The 22,986-nt window shown below is 41.8% G+C and overlaps 1 protein-coding gene across 10 annotated transcripts in view; it reads left to right on the top strand.

Annotated features, from left to right (window-relative positions):
* The window catches only part of LOC110493206 (plasma membrane calcium-transporting ATPase 1), a 162,759-nt gene that overhangs the window by 103,162 nt on the left and 36,611 nt on the right, over window positions 1–22,986 (top strand). For all 10 annotated transcript variants that reach the window (XM_036950054.1, XM_036950060.1, XM_036950055.1 and 7 more), the window contains 3 exons: window positions 17,402–17,581; window positions 17,749–17,836; window positions 18,314–18,420. In XM_036950054.1, coding sequence (XP_036805949.1) covers window positions 17,402–17,581; window positions 17,749–17,836; window positions 18,314–18,420 — 375 coding nt within the window. The remainder of the gene's footprint in view (window positions 1–17,401; window positions 17,582–17,748; window positions 17,837–18,313; window positions 18,421–22,986) is intronic.

The following is a 22,986-nucleotide window of genomic DNA, read 5'->3' as shown; positions in this document are numbered from 1 at the left end:
TGGCCTACCACTTCTCAGCTGAGGCATTGTTGCTCTTAGATGTTTCCACTTCACAATAACAGCACTTGCAGTTCACTGGGGCACCTCTAGCAGGGCAGAGATTTTACGAACAGACCACTGGCCATTCTACTGCCAATGTTTGTTTATGGAGTGTGCTCGATTTTATACACTTGTCAGCAACGGGTGTGGCTGAAATAGCTGAATCCCCTAATTTGAAGCGCTGTCCACATATATACTACTGTTCAAAAGTTTGGGGTCACTTAGAAATGTCCTTGTTTTTGAAAGAAAAGCACATTTTTTGTCCATTTAAGATAACAGAACATTTTTCAGAAATACAGTGTAGACGTTGTTAATGTTGTAAATGACTATTGTAGCTGGAAACGGCAGATTTTTTTTATGGAATATCTACATGGGCGTGTTCCAATGGCACGTTGTGTTAGCTAATCCAAGTTTATAATTTTAAAAGGCTAATTGATCATTAGAAAACCCTTTTGCAATTATGTTAGCACAGCTGAAAACTGTTGTTCTGATTAAAGAAGCAATAAAACGGACCTTTAGACTAGTTGAGTATCTGGAGCACCAGCATTTGTGGGTTCGATTACAGGATCAAAATGGCCAGAAACAAAGAACTTTATTCTGAAACTCGCCAGTCTATTCTTGTTCTGAGAAATGAAGGCTATTCCATGCAAGAAATTGCCAAGAAACTGAAGATCTCATACAACGCTGTGTACTACTCCCTTCACAGAACAGCGCAAACTGGCCCTAACCAGAATAGAAAGAGGAGTGGGAGGCCCCGGTGCACAACTGAGCAAGAAGACAAGTACTTTAGTGTCTAGTTTGAGAAACAGATGCCTCACAAGTCCTCAACTGTCAGCTTCATTAAATAGTACCTGCAAAACACCATTCTCAACGTCAACAGTGAAGAGGAGACTCTGGGATGCTGGCCTTCTAGGCAGAGTTCCTCTGTCCAGTGTCTGTGTTCTTTTGCCCATCTTAATCTTTTCTTTTTATTGGCGAGTCTGCGATATTACTTTTTCTTTGCAACTCTGCCTAGAAGTCCAGCATCCCGGAGTTGCCTCTTCACTGTTGACGTTGAGACTGGTGTTTTGTGGGTACTATTTAATGAAGCTGCCAGCGTGTCTGTGGGAAAGGGCGGGTGTTGCCATAGCAACTGTGAGTTGAACTCTGTGATATGGACTCCTAAGTATATAGCGCAGTTTGTTTAGGTGATTTGACAACTAGCTAGCTACTTCACATGCTGGTATTGACTTTGGTGTTATTGTGTGTTGCTTAAGGTGACCAAATTTCTGAAATGAAAACCGGGGACATTTCCAGTTCGGCGGTCAATATGTCATTAAAATATCCAATGTTATTATCTATGAAATAAAAAAAGGGGGACAATTCCGGGTTTCAGGTATTTAATCTAACAGGCACATTCTGATAGGCAGAGAAAACAACTATACTACAGTAACACTTCAGACTAGACAGAACTGTCTGATCTGAACAGCCATTCAGTGGTCCTGGTAGAATAAGAGCAGAAGAGAACATGAGCAAAATTGAAAAAACAGAGACAATAGTATGTGTGAAATACGTTAATAAATAATAAAGAAATAGGATTATGAGGAGATTAGTAACTACATAACATACTTATACCAACCTAATTGTAAATTTCTCAGAAGAATGTATCTTCAGGATTGCTCTGTCTTTGGCTAGCTTCTCCATGAACTCCTGGCAGGGGAGGATTCATTTTTTTCTTCACAATAAGCATGTCCTTGATGGTAGGAACCTATTTCTTGCTGCTGTCCATATATCATTCATTTGGGAGAACACTCTCTCGACTGGTGCGTTACTTCCAGGTAAGCACATGACAACAGACGCTAATCTAGCCAGGTTAGTGTGTGGGATGTCGTTCTCTTTGAAGTGGGTAACCACCGTGCTCCATCTCTGACTAAGCGGTGTCTCAGATGTTTTCCATTCTTCAAGCAATTCCCCCCTTTAGGAACTCTTTCAGGCCAGTTACCTCGTCACACAATGCATCCTCATTGATGGTCACATTGGGGCATTTTGTTCTGCAGTGTGGCTGCTGCCTTCTGGATCTCTTCACGCCGAGGTTGCCTTTTTAAACGGAGACCATGTAAATCTTTGCTTGCATGTAGTTCACAGCCGTATTGAAGAACGAGTGGGATGTTTTGAGAAACCTCTCTTTTAGACATTGCTCCATTTTCCTCTAGCTCTCTCAGAAGTCCTCTGACCAAAACTGGAGTGACGTTTTCATCACGTCTTGCAGTCGATTTTGCCTCAGCATTTCTCAGAATTGCAGCGGACTCCACAGCACAGCGGACCTGGCCTTCGAGCATCTTGATCGTGTCAGTGAATACAGTCAGGTTTCCATGGACAAAGGCCAGGCAAAGTTCAGTCAGTTTGCAGGACAACAGGGCGTTTGTCTTCAGAAAGCAAATAGAGATTTCAATGGCACATACATTTTCAGCATTCTTTCTAGAGCATGGACAGCCAGCGAACATTGTTGTGTAATAAAATGTTATGGTACTCCTGGCAAACAAACTCACAAAACCTCTTCAGTCGTTCTACTCTGATGGTAAAAATATGAAAATATCTTTGAGCAGGTACTCAACATCAAGGGGAATCATATGCAAATCTGTTCTGGCTGTGTAATGAATGATGTGGGCAGGACAACCTAAGTCAATCACCTCCCGCTGCAGATTATTTTAAACTTTGGTATAGACATTCACCCTCCCCAGTCTATTCAGTCCTCCAAAGTTGGTATTTGTGTTGTCGGCAGAGAATGGCACAACTTTGTTTTCCAGGTTACATTTTTGGATGAACACCAGGACCTCCTCTGCAATTCCCTCTGCTGTTTCTCCCTTCAATTCAACAAAATCAAGCAGTTTTGTTTCCACAGATGTGCTGCCATCATGTATCTTACAATATCTGACTACTATTGTCAGCAGCTTTACATCCGTCTATGATTGGACGCATCAATGGATAGGGACACAAATTCAACCTGATCTAAAGCTTCCGTGTCAGTTGTGCTGTGCAGTCCATATATCTTTAACTATGATTGTGTAGCATCGTGTGGTATGCAAAGACACCCTCCTGCACAGCTAAATCATATTCTTCTTGGGAAGGCTCTACCTTCTTGAAGAATGTGGTGACAGAGGGCATACCAACACCGCCAATCAGACAGGCTTTATGCTTTTTCATGTTCTTCCACTGCCGTTCTTCCCCCGCTGCCAATTGAAAAAGAGGAATTACAAAGGGTGCAGTGAACCATTCTTGATCTGAGCGTATAAATGGAAATTCTTTCATCATGTTGTCATTAAAGTGGCATTTCCGTTTCTTGGAGCGAGCTATTGTACCTCCTCTGTCTGTCCTCTGTCTCTTCTTCACTCTCCTTGTCACTCTTCTTGCTCTCAACTTTTTCCTTCTCCTCCAATCGAGCTCCTCCTCTTGTCTTCACTCGTCTTCCTTCTCTTTCTTCCTTTCCTTCTCTTTACCTTTCCACCTCACTCTTCTGCACTCTCCTCGCTTCACTCTTTTTACTCAATTGGTCCTTCTCACTCTCTTCTCCTTCTGCTCCAATCTTTAATAATAAATAGTACACTATTAGATAAAATACTTTGGTTAACAGGTTCCCGTTGCTTGACCCATTTTTATTAATTTAATCTCAAAAACATAGTTTGGAATAATACATTGGCAGGCTCTGTAATAATATTTTTGACCTTTTCTCCTCTCTCTGTCATTCTTCTTCCTATCCAGTCTTCCTCCTCTCCTTCCTCTCCACTCTCTAACAGAAAACATTATGCTAATATTATAATTTAATCATAACCTAGCTACCATGACAGTAGCTAGCTAACTTGTCTATGTAGACTAACGTTAGCTAGTATAACTTATTTAAAACCTTATAGAGCAGATCATCTATCTATATAATAAATTGTGACATAACATCACTAGCTAGTAACACAAACGATTGTAACTTACTTACCTGGCTTGAAAATACATTTGTGGTGATGTTGTGGATTCACTCGACACTTAATAGCTTCTGGCTGAGTTTTCCACAGCAGTTTTCTCTAAAACTAGCGTGAATAAGTAGTCCGTAGTAGAAGAAGAAGAGTGAATGAAGCTGCCACCTAAAATATTATTTCACTTTGCGGTCTGTTTTGAACACACAGTTAAAAACGGGGACATTTCCGGGTACATCTCCAGTCAGGGACAGGCCACTAAAAACGGGGACTGTCCCCGTTTGTTCACCCTAGTGTAGCTATGTTTGCTAGCTAGTTAGCCAGCCAGCCCAGAGAGAGAGCATTGCATTGTAGGTTTTGTAATCAAATTGAGCTGCAACAGATACCCACAACGATTTTCACATGTTGCTACCATCCTTGTTGTAATGACGTAAACAAAACATGTGTTCACAAAAAAGTTTGTTCAAAGCTGCAATATGTAACTTTTTGGCTGACCTGACCAAATTCACATAGAAATGTGAGTTATAGATATGTCATTCGCATTGAAAGCAAGTCTAAGAACTGGTAGATCTGTTCTATGTGCACTGTTTCTATGCTTCCCGTTCTTAAGTTTAGTTTTTTGTGTCTTTTACTTTCGGTTTCGTACACCAGCATCAAACAGCTGAAAACACAATAGTTTGGTTATGGAAAAGATATTTCACAGCCGTTTAGATGGTACAATGATTCTCTATTATACTTGCCTAAACTGAAATTTGGCAAACTATTATTTGGCGAACTGAGTTTTACTACTATTTTGCAAGCTCCCGTTTTGGACGTGCGTAAAAATAAAAACTCCATGTTGGCTGCCTGTGTACATATGCCCATCATGGAACAAGAGATGATGATGGTGACCCTTGTATTTAGAAGTCATTTTCTTGTAACAATTTCTCGTTTTCCATTTGACATGACTAAAAACCAAGCCCTCCCTCCTTTACTCTGGGCCTAGGCTACAATAACGAAAGCTGATTCAACTGCAATGCATCTTTTTTTTCAATCCTGCAGATTTTATGATAACATGCTTCTGACCCCAACCTACTAAGAAATATTGTTTTTGTTTAAAAAATGAGGAAAAAATACATATTGCTTGTTTCTTGTTTAATTAGAGGAGAGGGATAAGACAGTGAAAGAGGGGAGAGGAGAGGAAAGAAGATTATAAGAAGCCCAAAGATTAGTTTGAGTCTCTTGACTGTGGAAGGAGTAAGATATTCAATATTAGAGTGAGAGGGAGACAGTTTAATTCAACATGTTGCACATTTCTTAGAATAATTCAGTCCTAGCTTTATGATGAGAAAGTGTTAATGCATTCTGTAAAATGGTTCCATAATGTTTTCTAGAACATATTTGGGAGCAGTGAGTGGACATTCTCCCTTTCTCTTTATATTAGATCTTTGTCCAGCTTCTGTGAAAAGTTTAGATATGCGTCAAACCCTCCATAGTCTGTTGCTTTAATATTTGAATGTCCTTTGAACTAGCTAGCCGACACGCTTGTGTGTGCAGAGTGGCACCAGAATTAAAAACGCGTCTTCTATATTTATTTGTAGTTAATAAATCCAATCGAAATGAAACGTGATAACTAGCCCTATAGTGTCATCAGCAAGCGTTTATCCATTCTTCTATTCTTCTAATAGGAAATCTCTCTCCCTGTCCTCTGAATCAAGCTTGTAGTTTCAGTAAAATAGCCTATGATTCGGAGGGGGAGGTGCAGGAAGCCTAAATACGCTTTGCATAGGCGCTTTGTTGCATGTTGTTGTGGGACTAGAAAAAACATATCTGGAGTGTAAAATAACATTATTAACCGGTTGCCAAGCTTTTAAAAGAACGATTCTGTTTCCGGGAACAGTATGGATCATTTCTATTCCAGGTGCCGTGTACATGCCGTGGACATGCCAAACGTTGTCAATAAGCACGATTAAATTGACGATTGAGGCCTACAATTCTAATCAAAATGAAACCCCAACTTGTTTTGAATAAGCTATGTCAAAATACAGTTACAGGCACTATAATTGCTTACTGGGGCATATGACGCTGATGTTAACAGTGTATCAAATCAACATGTTCAAATCAATGTTATAAAGCCAGTGATGCAGTGATCCAAGTTGTGCTGTGATAACTGCGAGTATGATTGAAAAGCTCATCTGCACACACAGACACATGCGTACAGTCTCACACTCAGACATACACAGTCTCTCTCTCTCTCTCTCTCTCTCTCTCTCTCTCTCTCTCTCTCTCTCTCTCTCTCTCTCTCTCTCTCTCTCTCTCTCTCTCTCTCTCATATTCATTCATTCATTCATTCATTCATTCATTCATACATTCATACATACATACATACATACATACATACATACATACATACATGCGCACACACACATCACATGTAAGTGACGCCCGTTCAGTGAAGCCCAAGTATTTTATTAGGATGCCCCCCAGCTGAACACACCACCTCACTCCACTGTGGCCCTAGAGGACTGAAATGTCCCTGTTGTCTCCTAAAAAAAGTATTCTCTATAGCTCCAGCCAGAGCCATATTGCCCGTAAACCTGATAATTAGAATTCAAATGTAATATCACAGAGCACTGAACTTTGGGGAAAACAGCATTATGTAAATCTAATATAGCAATTTTTGAGAGTGTGACTGTGACATATTCACTATTTCCTTGCTCCGCCCAACCGCCACTTGCTGTGTTCTTCACGTGACAGACTGATAGTCATTAGAGTTTTGAATGTCAAGCAGCAGCAGATAAGAGTGGATGGAAATAGCTTCGTAGCCAGTGGGTGACTGACTCTACCATTTCCCAATAGAGTTGGAAGGAAAGGGCGGCTAGCTGCTAGATGAAAGATACTGTACTGTAGCCGCCAGTATAATGGCTGTGCACTTTAGTGCTGATCTTTCATGACAGCGGCGTCTCTGAAATGAGCTGCTGGTATGTCGAAGATTTACTCGTATCATCTATTAATTATGGAGATGAAGAACACTTCATTTCCATGATAAATGAGGAAAGGACACCTGTGTCATTTTATTATTCAAATGCATAACTGAGGGGAAAATGCAAAGTATCAGGGATATTATCACGGTTTCGACTAAAGTCCAGAAATGTGGAACATCAGAGAGTGAGTGATCGTAGGTTTGTGAGTTGTTTTGAATTTTATATATATATTTCTTTTTTTCAAGCAATAATACAATACAGACAATAAAAATGGCTGCTCCCATCAGTGGGTGCTCTGGTCAGATGGTGCGCTCGCCCCCACCCGCCCCGAGACACCAGCAAGGCCCTGGCCCAAATGGATTTTCCAAAGGCAGGAAAAACCAAGCACAGCCCGGCACCCGGGTGGAGCGCACAAATAACTACCAGGACCAGCACACACACAGCTCACAGCATGAAACCAAACCACAAAACATAAATAGCGAAACGCAAAGCGTACAAAAATCCCATTCCCACCCTTTCCCCTGATTGGAGGACCTCAACCATTTATGCTGTACATTTGTGTATATAATTAGTCCAACACCCATCAATTCCACCATTCAGACAGCCAGAGATCAACCCCTCTTCCCCAATAAGTCATTCTACCATTTCCTATCGCAATTCATCCCACCATTCTCCCATGGTGTCTCACTAGGGACTTGAACCTCCCAGTTTGCAGCATTTCTGTCGAAATTGCCCCAAAAATAAACAATTTAGCCAAGAGCACAATTATATTTCCTATTGACTGTGTGGTCCTTCAAATCCCTCAGCAATACAGTTTGCAGGTCAACCTTACCCTGATATTATGGCATAACAACCATTCCTGGACCTGACTCCAAAAACAAGCTTCTGATGGACAGTACCAAAGAGATGCTCTATTGATTCTCTATTGATTCTGTGGGGCGAGAATTTAATATAATAGCTTAAATTGATGCATAAATTGTTTGGTATATCAGTTCATAAACCCAATGCCATGGTATTGAGACAACTATCTTGAATTTTATGCGACATATTTGTCAACACTCTTGACCGTAAGTGAAACTGATACATTTTACAATTTACATGAGTGATTTCAAGGATTTGGCATTTTTAATTGGTGGCAGACAAACTACTTCATTGCATTTTCCATTTTTTTGTGTCGGAGCTACGATGAGTTGGTTATATTTTCCATACACCTGGATGAATTGGTTGTAACACCGTCGTTGTTCACAATGTCATTCATAAACATACCTTTCTTATACATCTCTCTCAGTACATTGGCATTTAGCCATATTGTTTGCTGTAATATACCCTACCGTTCAAAAGTTTGTGGTCACTTAGAAACAGACGCCTCACAAGTCCTTAGTCTGTCAGCTTCATTAAATAGTACCCGCAAAACACCAGTCTCAACGTCAACAGTGAAGAGGCGACTCCGGGATGCTGGCCTTCTAGACTGAGTTGCAAAGAAAAAGTCATATCTCAGACTGGCCCAAAAAAAAGATGGCCAAAAGAACACAGACACTGGACAGGGGAACTCTGCCTTGAAGGCCAGCATCCCAGAGTCGCCTCTTCACGGTTGACATTGAGACGGGTGTTTTGCGGGTACTATTTAATGAAGCTGACAGTTGAGAACTTGAGGCATCTGTTTCTCAAACTAGACACTAATGTATTTGTCCTTGTCCTCTTGCTCAGTTGTGCACCAGGGCCTCCCACTCCTTTCTATTCTGGTTAGAGACAGTTTTCTCTGTTCTGTAAAGGGAGTAGTACACAGCGTTGTACGAGATCTTCAGTTTCTTGGCAATTTCTTGCATGGAATACCCTTCATTTCTCAGAACAAGGATAGACTGACGAGGTTCAGAAGAAAGTTATTTGTTTCTGGACATTTTGATCCTGTAATCGAACCCACAATGCTTCAGATACTCATCTAGTCTAAAGAAGGCCAATTTTATTGCTTCTTTAATTCGCACAACAGTTTCAGCTGTGCTAACATAATTGCAATAGGATTTTCTAATGATCAATTAGCCTTTTTAAAATGATAAACTTGGATTAGTTAACACAACATTGGAACACATGAGTGATGGTTGCTTATAATGGGCCTCTGTACTCCTATTCCATGTAATACTACTATAATAGTAATTTACAACATTTAACAATGTCTACACTGTATTTCTGATGAATTTTGTTATTTTAATGGACAAAAAATGTGATTTTCTTTCAAAAATAAGGACTTCTAAGTGACCCCAAACTTTTGAAGGGTCGTGTGGATTCTGCCTCTTCTGGAGGATAAATTGTAATTTTAGAAAACTCTGTATACCTTCATTTAAAAATAAGAATACTTTAAACAGGGTTACAATCCACTGGAAATGGATAGTTTTAATCTATATAACAGCAAAGAGCCACCTTTTAAACATCAGATGTGCCACTTAGTCTCTTCCTGGAAAACCAGTTTGGATTTAGATACAGTTTCAGTATAATATAAGCTTTAAGAGAGAGGTTGAATGTCTTGATATTTATTCATTTTAGCCCTCCAAACTCATAAAAAATACACATTTTACTTTATATGGATTTCCCTTCCAAAACAAAAAGAAAAATTCTTTAAAAAATATTCTCCTGGAGTTGGTAGAGCCATGAATAAAGATGTAAACTGTCATATCACTAGAGACTGAATCAGTGTATCATATGTTTCCCATAGATGGACAGATCTTTCCCTTTCCATGGTTTAAAGATCCTATCTATTTTGCTGAGTTTTCTGTCAAAATTGATAGTTGAAAGATCATTCAACTTTTCAGGAACTTGTACACCAAGCACATCAACTGCACCATCCGCTCATTTAATCTGGAGACAACATTGCAATTTAAAGTTTGTCTTTTAGAGACCCAATCTGTAATATAGTACAGTTATCATACATATTTGGATTTTAATCCAGATAAATTGGAGAAATTATCCAGGTCCTCAATAAGACTGCTCAGGGTTGAAGATTGTGGACTCTTGAATCCTCAGCATATGTTCATTTCTAAACTCTTTCATTTTATAATTGGATCTGATTTTTATAGCTAACAGTTCAATGGCCATAACAATCAAGTATGGTGAAAGAGGGCAACCCTGTTTTACACCTCTTAACAATTCCTAATTTGAAGAGAAATAACCATTATTTCTAATGTGTTATACGTGACTTTTATCCATTTTACAAGAGATTCTCCAAAAATGAAATTATTCAGGCACTTATAAATACATTTTAGCCGTACTTTATCGAAGGCTTTCTCAAAAATCTGTTATAAAGATTATGCCTGGTTTCCCTACACTCTCATAGCATTAGTCAATTGTTAGAAATAATTGAAAACTATCTCCAATACAGTATGTCCTCCTTTTACGAATCCTGTCTGATCATGATGAATAATATCCAGTAAGACTTTTTTTTTATTCTATGAGCAATACATTTTGCCATTTCTTTTTACATCGTAACGTTGATGGGGGAGGGGCGTCACTTTTTTGTGAGATTGGGTCTTTATACTGTCCCCCTGGCTCCTGCTTCAGTAAGAGAGTAATCAACCCTTATTTTTGTGTGTGAGGCATTTGACCATTTATGTATTAATAATTAAAACATGCTGTTACTGGATCTTTGAATAATTCATAAAATGTTTGAGAAATATTTCTATTGGAATGCCATCAAGGCCAGGTGTTTTCCAAGTCTGAAAGGAGTCAATTGCCAACCGTAGTTCGTCCTTTGTAATTTGTCCTTCGCAATATTGTTTTTGTGTGTTGCAGATTAATATCACAACACTTAGAGGTTAGAAGAGCTTGAAAGGAAAACATTAGTAAAAAAAAATGTTGCTTCTTCATTCAAAATGTCCTTTTGTGAGACAATGTTTTCATTTTTAACTGTTTTCTGTAGGTTCATTTTTCACAGTTCTCCATCCAATTTGCTAGTTTTTTATATAAATGAAACCAGATCTTTCTTGAATATGTTCCTCAAACTCCTTTTGTTTTGTGTCTAAACTATTCGGTATTATTCTGCTGTATTTTCTCTCTTGACCGAATCCTTTCTTGTTTTGGGGATGGAAATGGAATTGAATGGCCTCTAAAGACATGCTTAAAGGCATCCTATACCATCATTGGATCCACTGAACCTGTATTATGCAAGACAAAAATCTGTTATAAACTCCTTAGTTTTCGTTATACATGTACTGTCCGTCAATTACCTATGATTAACTTTTCAGACGTACCAACACACGGGTGTGATCATTCTGCAGTGGTCCCTGCAGCGTACGCTCAAACCAGTGTGATTAGAACGTTTATTTAGAATGTCCGGTTTCGATTGACGCAACAGTCAGTATTTGAGCTAGCCACGCTATTTGTTTTTTTTTCACTTATTTAAATATTTTTTTTTTTTTGCATAAACACAGTTCTTACTAAGTTGTCTTGAATGTGACCGGTTTATTTTTGGATACAATGTTCAGACATTCACAGAAGTAGCGACAGCATACACAATCATTCGAACCGGAAAATGTAGCCTACTTTAGTCCTAGCGCTAACTGAGGAAAGATCGATGCAACACTAGCGGCCATGTTTAGAGAACTCTCAGCTGACAGAAACCACAATATAAATGAGCTAATAGCAATTACTATTTATAATTCATCACATCACGTATGAGCTCAACATTGACCAAAATAATTGAGTCAAACACTTTCTCGAAATCAAAAGTAATCCGGCGATGGGTAGTTTGTGCGCGCTGCAAACTACCCATCGTCAACCAAAGGTAATAAGAGTTTGGTCTGTTTATAGTATGGATCTTAAAGGGGGTGTGTAGTCTACGATCATTCACTTCCCTTCCTTCACTTCCAGAAGTTTACACTAAAGATAAGTGAACCATTCCTTCACCTCATAACTTCTTTGGTCTGACAGACGTTTACTTGACACCCAGAATGCATTGTATAATGTTAACAAACGTGGCGCCACACATAGCTGGAAAATAGCTTAGCATTAGCTCATTATACTCAATACAACAAAATACCAAAAAAGTATTTTACACACATCGTAGGTGTCGATTGTATAGTATACTACAATGTATGCAATAATTGGACTGCATTATTTGTCACCAGTACTTCAAAACGTGAATAAAACAGTCATACGTGCGTGCGTACGTACGTACATAGTGTATGCTACAGTAGAAACGACAACACGATATACAGAAAATAAGGAACTTACTTTGATCGGAATGCACACTTGTCTAAAGTTATTATTTGTAAGGAAAACAACAATGCGAGTGCCAGCCAGAAAATGTGCCAGTTCGTGCAAGACTGCACAAATGTCTGCAAGACTGCACAAATGTCTGCAAGACTGCACAAATGTCTGCAAGACTGCACAAATGTCTGCATACTTGACGTGCAGAAAAAATGGGGAAGCGCTCTCCTTGAAGAAGGAGGCTACTTCTATGTAAATTAAGGAATTGAAGGCGGAACACACTTCAATTCAAACTGTTGTCAGAAAATACAACTTTTTTAATTCTATGAGCAATACATGTTGCCAATATTTTTGTATCGTAACATTGATGGGAGAGGGGCATCACTTTTTTTTGTGAGATTGGATCTTTATACTGTCCCCCCCCCGGCTCCTGCTTCAGTAAGAGAGTAATCCCTTATTTTTGTGTGTCAGGCATTTGACCATGAAAATAATTTGAAATTGACAAGTTGAAACATAGCCTATAGATAATTAGCAGGCGGTGCTTGTTAACTGTCCTGCTGCGTAACAGTCACATTTTGGAACAGTGAGTGCATTCTGATATCACGTGCATAATACAACTCACTCTGGGGCGACCGTTAGAGATAATTGGAACTCGCATGTGAAAAGGTTAAATTTCCAATATCCCTGCCCTTGTGCAAAGTCTGTCATAGCTATATGGAGGGCTATAAGCTGATGGTCTGATCGAGTTCGTTCCTCAATCTGCACTTTTTAAAACTTTTGGCACCATGGAAAAGGACACAAGAAAGTTTTCAATCCGACTTGCTTGATTTAGCCTCTTCCAAGTATATCTTACAAGGTTCATATTTTTGAGCTTCTATATACAATGCATTCAAAAGGACTCTGACCCCTTGACTTTTTGCACATTTTGTTACATTACAGCCTTATTCTAAAAATAGATTAAATTGTTTTTGCCCCTCATCAATCTACACACACTACCCCATAATGAAAAAGCAATAAAAGGTTTTTAGATGTTTTTGCAAATTTAGATAAGATTTCAGACCCTTTACTCAGTACTTTGTTGAAAGCACCGTTGGCAGTGATTACAGCCTCGAGTCTTCTTGGATATGACACTACAAGCTTTGCACACCTGTATTTGGGGAGTTTCTCCCATTCTTCTCTGCAGATCCTCTCAATCTCTGTCAGGTTGGATGGGGAACATCACTGCACAGCTATTTTCAGGTCGCTCCAGAGATGTTCGAGTCCAGACTGGCTGGGCCACTCGAAACATTCAGAGATCTGTTGTCCTATTGGAAGGTGAACCTTCGCTCCAGCCTTAGGTCCTGAGCACTCTGGAGCAGGTTTTCATCACCTCACTGTACTTTTCACTTTTCCCTCGATCCTGCCTAGATTCACTAGTCCCTGCTGCTGGAAAACATCCCCACAGCATGATGCTGCCACCACCATGCTTCACCATAGGGATGGTGCCAGGTTTCCTCCAGATGTGACATTTGGCATTCAGGCCAAAGAGTTCAATCTTGGTTTCATCAGACCAGAGTATCTTGTTTCTCATGGTCAGTCCTTTAGGTGCCTTTTGGCAAACTCCAAGCGGGCTGTCATGTCTTTCACTGAGGAGTGGCTTCCGTCTGGCCACTCTACCATAAAGGACTGATTTAGTGGAGTGTTGCAGAGATGGGAGAACCTTCCAGAAGGACAACCATCTCTACATAAGAACTTTTGAGCTCTGTCAGAGTGACCATTGGGTTCTTGGTCACCTCCCTGAGCAAGGCCCTTCTCTAAGGAGATTTCCAAACTTCTTCCATTGAAGAATGATGGAGGCCACTGTGTTCTTGGGGACCTTTAATGCTGTAGAGATTTTTTGATACCCATCCCCAGATCTGTGCCTCGACACAATCCTGTCTCGGAGCTCTGCTGACAATTCCTTTGACCTCATGGCTTGGTTTTTGCTCTGACATGGTGTCAACTGTGAGACCTCATGACCAATCAATTGAATTTACCACAGTTGGACTCCAATCAAGTTCTCGAAACATCTCAAGGATGATCAATAGAAACAGGATGCATCTGAGCTCAATTTGGAGTCTCATAGCAAAGGGTCTGAATACTTATGTAAATAATATATTTGTCTTATTTTTAATACATTTGAGAAATACTCTTTGTCACTTGAGTATTGTGTGTAGATTGAAGATTTTTTTCTTCAATTTAATCCATTTTAGAACAAAGGTTGTAATGTAACAAAACTTGGAAAAAGTCAAGTAGTCTGAACACTTTCCAAATGCACTGTATGTACAAAAATATGTGGACACCCCTTCAAATTAGTGGATTCGGCTATTTCAGCCACACCCATTGCTGACAGGTGTAGAACACAGCCATGCAATCTCCATATACAAACAATGGCAGTAGAATGGCCTTTTTGAAGAGCTCAGTGACTTTCAACGTGGCACCGTCATAGGATGCCACCTTTCCAACAAGTCTACCCTGCTAGAGCTACCCCAGTCAACTGTAAGTGCTGTTATTTTGAAGTGGAATTGTCTAGGAGCAACAACGGCTCAGCCGCAAAGTGGTAGGCCACACAAACTCACAGAACGGGACCACTGAGTGATATAGCGCTTAAAAATTGTGTCCTCATTCACCACCGAATCCCGCTTCACCATCTGGCAGTCCAAAGGATGAATCTGGGTTTGGCAGATGCCTGTAGAACGCAACCTACCCCAATGCATAGTGCCAACTGTAAAGTTTGGTGGATGAGAATAATGGTGTGGGGCTGTTTTTCATTGTTCGGGCTAGGCCCCTTAGTTCCAGTGAAGGGAAATTTTAACGCTACAGCATACAATGACGTTCTAGACAATTATGGGCTTCCAACTTCCAGGCAACAACTTGGGGAAGGCCCTTTCCTGTTTCAGCATGACAATGCCTCATTGCACAAAGCAGGTAGCCTAGTGGTTAGAGCGTTGGGCCAGTAAACGAAAGGTTGCTAGATTGAATCCCCCAGCCGACAAGGTAAAAATTTAATTCTACCCCTGAACAAGGCAAATAACCCACTGTTCCTAGGCCGTCATTGTGAATAAGAATTTGTTCTTAACTCACTTGCCTAGTTAAATAAAGGTGAAATATTATTATTCTTTTTTTTTAATATATCAGCAAAGGGGGGACCAACTCCATATTAATGCCCATGATTTTGGAATTAGATATTTCGGCGAGCAGGTGTCCTCATACTTATTCATGTAGTGTATGCCTCATGGGTCTCCCGGTCACGACGCAGCCAGGGATGGAACCTGGGGCTGTAGTGATGCCTCAAGCACTGCGATGCAGTGCCTTCGACTACTGCGCCACTCAGGAGGCCCTCTACTGGAGAGCACTTCTTTGTCTACACCCATTCAGCATCCTTCACATCCTCTTAAGCCTTAGCCCCACCCATCTCTTTAAGGATTCACATGTGAGGCCATGTGCTAAACATGGTGAATAGGGTAGTGTAGTAAACAACCAAAGATTTCAAGACTAAAAGTGGTGAGTTGTAGTAAGAAGTAGTAGTAAAAATACTATACTTTATCTAGTCCTTGGCCTATATCCTAATCTGACTTTGAAGCAGGTCATATTGTTCTTCACATTACCGTCTTTGGTAAACACACACTATATCAAATATAATCAAAGTTTATTTGTCACATGCACAGGATACAGAAGGCGTAAACGGTACAGTGAAATGGTTACTTGCATAGTAGAATATTTTGTTTAGACATGTGGCTAGCTAGCTAAACAATCAACCATAAATTAATCCTAACTCATACTACCATGCACCATGCATGAATCTGCAGGTGTCTAAAGCTAACCAACTATGTTCAATGTTAGCTAGCTAGCTAATTAGGCTATAACTAGCAATGTAAATGTATCTCTGAGATACAAATAATATTACTACATAGATCATACAGACCATTTAGCTAGAATTACCCGTATACATGGATGAACACTTCTCCCTCTCTGTCATGGATGCCATGGTTGCCCTTTAGTTTGAAGATGTAATCCGGAGACAGGTGTTTTATACAACAGCCTTCTGTGTTCTCTTTTTGACTCTCCACATTTGGCAATGATCTCACTTCTTCCACTGGGCATTTCAAAAGTCTGATTACCAGCATTATAGCTATTCATGATTATAACATGACTAAACATATAGATAAACAATGTGTTTTCTGTGTAGGCTAGTATCTGTTTATTATATAGGCTATAACGGATACATCATCAGATGGAATAGTATGTTTGGAATTACCACCGCAAATGTGCGCTAAATAGCCCAGTGGCAGCCATTTGGCATAATGGCCAATATAGGTTTATTTTGGTTCATAAACCTATGGCAACAAGCTCAAACTCCTAACCCACGAGTTTAGCCAACTGTTCACATACCCTGGTCCTTAATGCGTGGGTCCCTCTTCCAGTTGTCAAAACTCTCCGGTAGAGGCGACACCTTGCCCACCTCCGGTGACAAAGAATAGCCTAGTTAATTACAACTAACGTCGTATCAGTCCATCATGCCCCTGAGTTGTTCTGCGTTAGGGCGTGAGTGGATGTTTGCATGAGGTGGTCTGCCAGTGTTATTGTGGGATAATTCCACCATAGTGGGTCAAGGTTCTATTGTTTCTTTGCGGTTCTCTGTTACTTTGGGGGTGTGAGAGGGTTACGCAAAGAGTGTAGCTACATGTTTAGTGGTCTATGTGAGGGCAGAGGAGGTGGGAGGTGGGGGTGCCAGGTTGGGGTTCAGCGGTGTGATTGACAGGCAGACAACTGTGGGGGGTTTCTAATGATCTATAAATAAGTAATCTGATTGGTCTAATGAGAAGTGACTCATCACATGCCTGAGGGTGGATAATTACACAGGACTTCAAACGCAAGCTCACATACAAGCACAGACACATATACACACTCACTCAAACACACAGAGAGAGCGTCTCGCATACACAGCGGGTTGAGAGGTCAGGCCCGAATGAGCAAAAGCTGTCAGGGCTTCACATTGTCATGCTGAGAGAGAAACTAAAATAACATCCGACACTTACTGTTACTGAGACTAACCCTGGAGTGGGGAACATATGGAGGGGAATATACATACAGAATCACTCAGATACAAACATATACCTTACACAGACTGGCCTGAGATCAGCACTGATACTATACCAAGGAGTGTTGTTGTGACAGAATACTGGATGATCAATGTCCTTGTAGTGATGTTCAAGTCATGACTCTCTCCTCCCTCCCCTAAAGGTACCTAATGCCATCCTCAAGTGCCAGAAGGCCGGCATCACCGTGCGCATGGTTACCGGGGACAACATCAACACTGCCCGCGCCATAGCAACCAAGTGTGGCATCCTGTTGCCGGGTGAGGACTTCCTGTGTCTGGAGGGCAAAGAGTTCAACCAGCTGATCCGTAACGACCAGGGAGAGGTGAGACACACCACAGGACTTTTTTATTATATATTAAAGATGAGACAGGCTTGGGGACTTAAATTATGTCCTAGTAGTAGTACTAACATTGGGAGTGATGCATTTTGTAAAAGTTCTTCATTGCTCGAGATTCAGTCCCTCTGACTCCGTGTCCTCCTGTGCTCTAGGTGGAGCAAGAGCGTCTGGATAAGGTGTGGCCCAAGCTGCGTGTGCTGGCTCGCTCCTCTCCCACTGACAAACACACTCTGGTCAAAGGTGGGTTAAAGCTGTCACACATCTCTCCTTTTCTTGTTTTTACTCCCCTCCTCCTTCCTAAAATGTGTTCTCTTTCATGTGTGATCAACACACACACAGCAGACCCAGGGGTCTCTAGCACTGCCATCCCCTTCAGCCCAACCCAGTTTTCTTCAAAGACTAGCCTGTTTCATCTCAGTTGGGGGTGGTGGAGGGGTGGTGGAGGGGTGGAGAGAGAGTTACGGGCCAGGTGAGGCATAACGCAGGTGTTGGTCATGAATATGGAGACTCTTGACTAGAAGACTAACTGGGGAAAAAACCACTGAATTTCAGTCACTGAAAAAGCAAATGAAATGGGTAAAAGGCCATTTAAAAATATTGGGGGACCGACATTTGTTAGTTATGTTCATCCAACAAAATTCCATTCCTCAGAGAATGTGTATACTGCTGTCCTGTGTACTGATATCTGAGGGGTGTGGTCTTGTTCCTATCCCTCAGGTATCATGGACAGCACCGTCCTCGAGACACGACAGGTGGTGGCTGTGACAGGCGACGGAACTAACGATGGCCCCGCCCTAAAGAAGGCCGATGTCGGATTCGCTATGGTAACACTCTTTTCATATCGGTCTGTTTTCATGGTTCCCTTGTAACAAATTTCCTTCCGGTTTTACTCCCTCTATTTTCTCAGACAAGAATTGTTAGCGAGAACTTACACAACAGCCATGACAAGCTAATTTTGCCCAAACCTCATCTCTGCAACTCTCCAATTTACTCCAAGTGCCCCCATTTAAGATGGCTGGGTAATTGGATAATAAATCATTAGAGGGAGTAACGACTGGATAAATCTGCTTATCACCAGACAAGCCCCACTACATTCACACACACACACACACTTCACCCCTCGTAGAAAGACCTCTGGGTTTGGGAGTTACAGAATAAGAGTGAGTGTGTGAGTGTACATGTGTAATTATACTGTGTAGTCTATACTGTGTTGTCTATCTGTGTGCTTGGCAGCCCGTGTCAGTATGCCGTTGTGAGGAGCCTTGTTTCAGATTAGCAGTCGTCCTTGTGGTTCAGTTAAATCCCATCCCAATATAGTCCCCTTCACATTCATTCAGACTACACTCCCTCTGCGAGCCTGTGTCACACTAACGGGGAGACCCCACAGCCAGGAAGACCAGTTTATAGAATCAATCACATTTATTTATGAAGCCCTTCTTACATCAGCTGATGTCACAAAGTGCTGTACAGAAACCCTGCCTAAAACCCCAAACAGCAAGCAATGCAGGTGTAGAAGCACAGTGGCTAGGAAAAACTCCCTAGATAGGCTGGAACCTAGGAAGAAACCTAGAGAGGAACCAGGCTATGATGGGTGGCCAGTCCTCTTCTTGCTGTGCCGGGTGGAGATTATAACAGAACATGGCCAAGATGTTCAAATGTTCATAGATGACCAGCAGGGTCAAATAATAATAATCACAGTGGCTGTCGAGGGTGCAACAGGTCAGCACCTCAGGAGTAAATGTCAGTTGGCTTTTCATAGCCGATCATTCAGAGTATCTCTACCGCTCCTCCTGTCTCTAGAGAGTTGAAAATAACAGGTCTGGGACAGGTAGCATTTGGAGCAGCAGCACGGCCAGGTGGACTGGGGACAGCAAGTTATCAGGCCAGGTAGTCCTGAGGCATGGTCCCAGGGCTCAGGTCCTCCGAAACAGGGAGATAATTGAGAGAGAGCGAGCTGCTTGAGAGAGAGCGGGCTGCTTGAGAGAGAGCGGGCTGCTTGAGGGTGAGCGGGCTGCTTGAGAGAGAGCGGGCTGCTTGAGAGAGAGCGGGCTGCTTGAGGGTGAGCGGGCTGCTTGAGAGAGAGCGGGCTGCTTGAGAGAGAGCGGGCTGCTTGAGAGCGAGCGGGCTGCTTGAGAGCGAGCGGGCTGCTTGAGAGCGAGCGGGCTGCTTGAGGGCGAGCGGGCTGCTTGAGGGCGAGCGGGCTGCTTGAGAGCGAGCGGGCTGCTTGAGAGCGAGCGAGCTGCTTGAGAGCGAGCGAGCTGCTTGAGAGCGAGCGAGCTGCTTGAGAGCGAGAGAGCGAGCTGGGCCTCCCAGGTGGCGCAGTGGTTAAGGGCGCTGTACTGCAGCGCAGCTGTGCCACCAGAGATTCTGGGTTCGCGCCCAGGTTCTGTCAGAACCGGCCACGACCGGGAGGTCCGTGGGGCGACGCACAATTGGCATAGCGTCGTCCGGGTTAGGGAGGGTTTGGCCGATAGGGATATCCTTGTCTCATCGCGCACCAGCGACTCCTGTGGCGAGCCGGGCGCAGTGCACGCTAACCAAGGTTGCCAGGTGCACGGTGTTTCCTCCGACGGGTTGGATGCGCGCTGTGTTAAGAAGCAGTGCGGCTTGGTTGGGTTGTGTATCGGAGGTCGCATGACTTTCAACCTTAGTCTCTCCCGAGCCGGTACAGGAGTTGTAGCAATGAGACAAGATAGTAATTACTAACAATTGGATACCACGAAATTGGGGAGAAAAAGGGGGTAAAAAATGTTTAAAACAGAGAGAGAGTGAGTTGCTAGAGAGAGAGTGAGTTGCTAGAGAGAGAGTGAGTTGCTAGAGAGAGAGTGAGTTGCTAGAGAGAGAGTGAGTTGCTAGAGAGAGAGTGAGTTGCTAGAGAGAGAGTGAGCTGCTAGAGAGTGAGCTGCTAGAGAGAGAGTGAGCTGCTAGAGAGAGAGTGAGCTGCTAGAGAGAGAGTGAGCTGCTAGAGAGAGAGTGAGCTGCTAGAGAGAGAGTGAGCTGCTAGACAGAGAGTGAGCTGCTAGAGAGAGAGTGAGCTGCTAGAGAGAGTGAGCTGCTAGAGAGAGAGTGAGCTGTTAGAGAGAGAGTGAGCTGCTAGAGAGAGAGAGTGAGCTGCTAGAGAGAGAGAGTGAGCTGCTAGAGAGAGAGAGTGAGCTGCTAGAGAGAGAGTGAGCTGCTAGAGAGAGAGTGAGCTGCTAGAGAGAGAGTGAGCTGCGAGAGTGAGCTGCTAGAGCGAGAGCGAGCGAGCTGCTAGAGAGAGCTGACTATAAGAATCCTGTGGATACCTCAATTGCAGAAGAATTATTGGAAAAACTACTTGCTTTCCAACCCAAAAAGGCCTGTGGTGCTGATGGTATTTGAAATGAAATGATCAAATATACATCCACAAATTCAAATTGGCTATACTCAAACTCTTCAACATTATCCTCACTGCAGGTATTTTCCCCGATATTTGGTTTCAGGGATTGATCACACCAATCTAAAAATGGAGACAAATTTGACCCAAATAATTACAGAGGAATTTGCGTTAACAGAAGCTTGGGGAAAATTCAGTATTATAAATAGCAGACTACACCATTTCCTTGACCAACACAACGTCCTGAGCAAAATGATCTTAAACAGACCACATTTACACCCTCCACACTCTAATTGACAAACAAGTAAACCAAAACAAAGGCAAAATCTACTCGTGTTTTGTTGATTTCAAGAAAGCATTTGATTCAATTTGGCACAAAGGTATTTTTTACAAACTAATAGAAAGTGGTATTGGAGGGAAAAGATATGATGTTATTAAATCAATGTACACTAAAAACAAATGTGCGGTTAAAATTGGCAACAAGCAAACAGACTTCTGCTCTCAGGGACGGGTAGTGAAACAGGGCTGCCCAATAAGTCCAACACTATTTAACATCTACATTAATGATTTGGCAAGAACATTAGAAGAATCGGAAGCACCTGGTATCACCCTACACAACACTGAAATCAAGTGTCTGCTGTACGCAGATGACCTGGTGCTGCTGTCTCCCACTAAAGAGGGGTTACAGCAGCACCTAGATCGTCTTCACAGGTTCTGTCAGACCTGGGCTCTGACCGTTAACCTAAAAAATATATATATATAATGATATTCCAAAAAAGGTCCGGAAATCAGGATGAGAAATCTAAATTCTATTTGGACACAGTTCTATTAGAACACACCAAAAACTACACATATTTAGGACTAAATATCAGCAACACAGGTAGCTTTCACATGGCTGTGAATGAGCTGAGAGACAAAGCAAGAAGAGCATTCTATGCCATTAAAAGGAACATTAAAATCGAAATTCCAATTAGAATCTGGCTCAAAATGTTCCAATCGGTTATAGAACCAATTGCTCTATATGGCAGTGAAGTATGGGGTCCACTCTCTAAGTCATTCACCAAATTGGACAAACATCCAATTGAAATACTGCATGCAGAGTTTTGCAAGACTGTATTGCAAGTTCAAAGAAAAACTCAAAATAACGCATGTAGAGCAGAATTGGGCCAATACCCCCTCATTCGAATAGAAAAAAAGAGCCAGCAAATTTTACAACCATCTAAAAACAAGTGACCCCAAAACATTCCACCACACAGCTCTACAATGTCAAGAGATGAAACCAGAGAAGAGTCCCCTAAGCCAGCTGGTTCTGAGGTTCACTTCACAAACCCAAACCAAACCCATAGAGCCTCATGACAGCACTCAGAAAATCTGGCCCAACGAAATCATCACAAAACAAAAAGAAAAATATATCACAGATTGGAAAGACACCACAAAAAATCAAAGTAAACTTCAATGCTATTTGGCTCTAAACAGACAGTACATGGTGGCAGACTATCTGACCACTGTGTCTGATAGAAAACTGAGGAAAACACTGACTAGGTACAGAGAGTCTATAGTCCCACATAGATCTTCATGAAACACTCACTGTCCTTGTATGTAATGAGGAAAATGGCCTAAGTGAGTTCAACAAAGCTTTGAGGGAAAGAGAATGAAAATTAAAAGCACAGTAATTGAAAATAGAAAGGATAATGATATAGCCTCGGGTATTAGTGGCCCCAAATGTTCTGTGTAGACGAAGGGTCGCGGAGAGATGAAATACATTTTAATAGCTAGACTTTGTCTCCTTCCCTTTTTTTTCTCCAAAGTTAATTGACTCACATTATTTAGAGGAGAAAGGGGCAGATGTTAAAGGGGTGGAATGCAGTACCAATATGTAATGAAATGCAGGCGGTTTGCTTGCTAGTTCTTTTCACGGGGACTCAAACTTTGACACTTAACACTGTGGGTACTGGTTACTCACTCTCATCCACCTGGCTGATGCACGGCAGCCATTTTGTGCTGAACCGCTCACCACTCGTCAGCTGTCAATGAT

Source organism: Oncorhynchus mykiss, chromosome 17 (genome assembly GCF_013265735.2).
Source record: "Oncorhynchus mykiss isolate Arlee chromosome 17, USDA_OmykA_1.1, whole genome shotgun sequence".
NCBI classification, from domain to species: Eukaryota; Metazoa; Chordata; class Actinopteri; order Salmoniformes; family Salmonidae; genus Oncorhynchus; species Oncorhynchus mykiss.
Note: the sequence above shows the minus strand (reverse complement) of the source record. Positions and strands in the feature narration are given on the sequence as shown.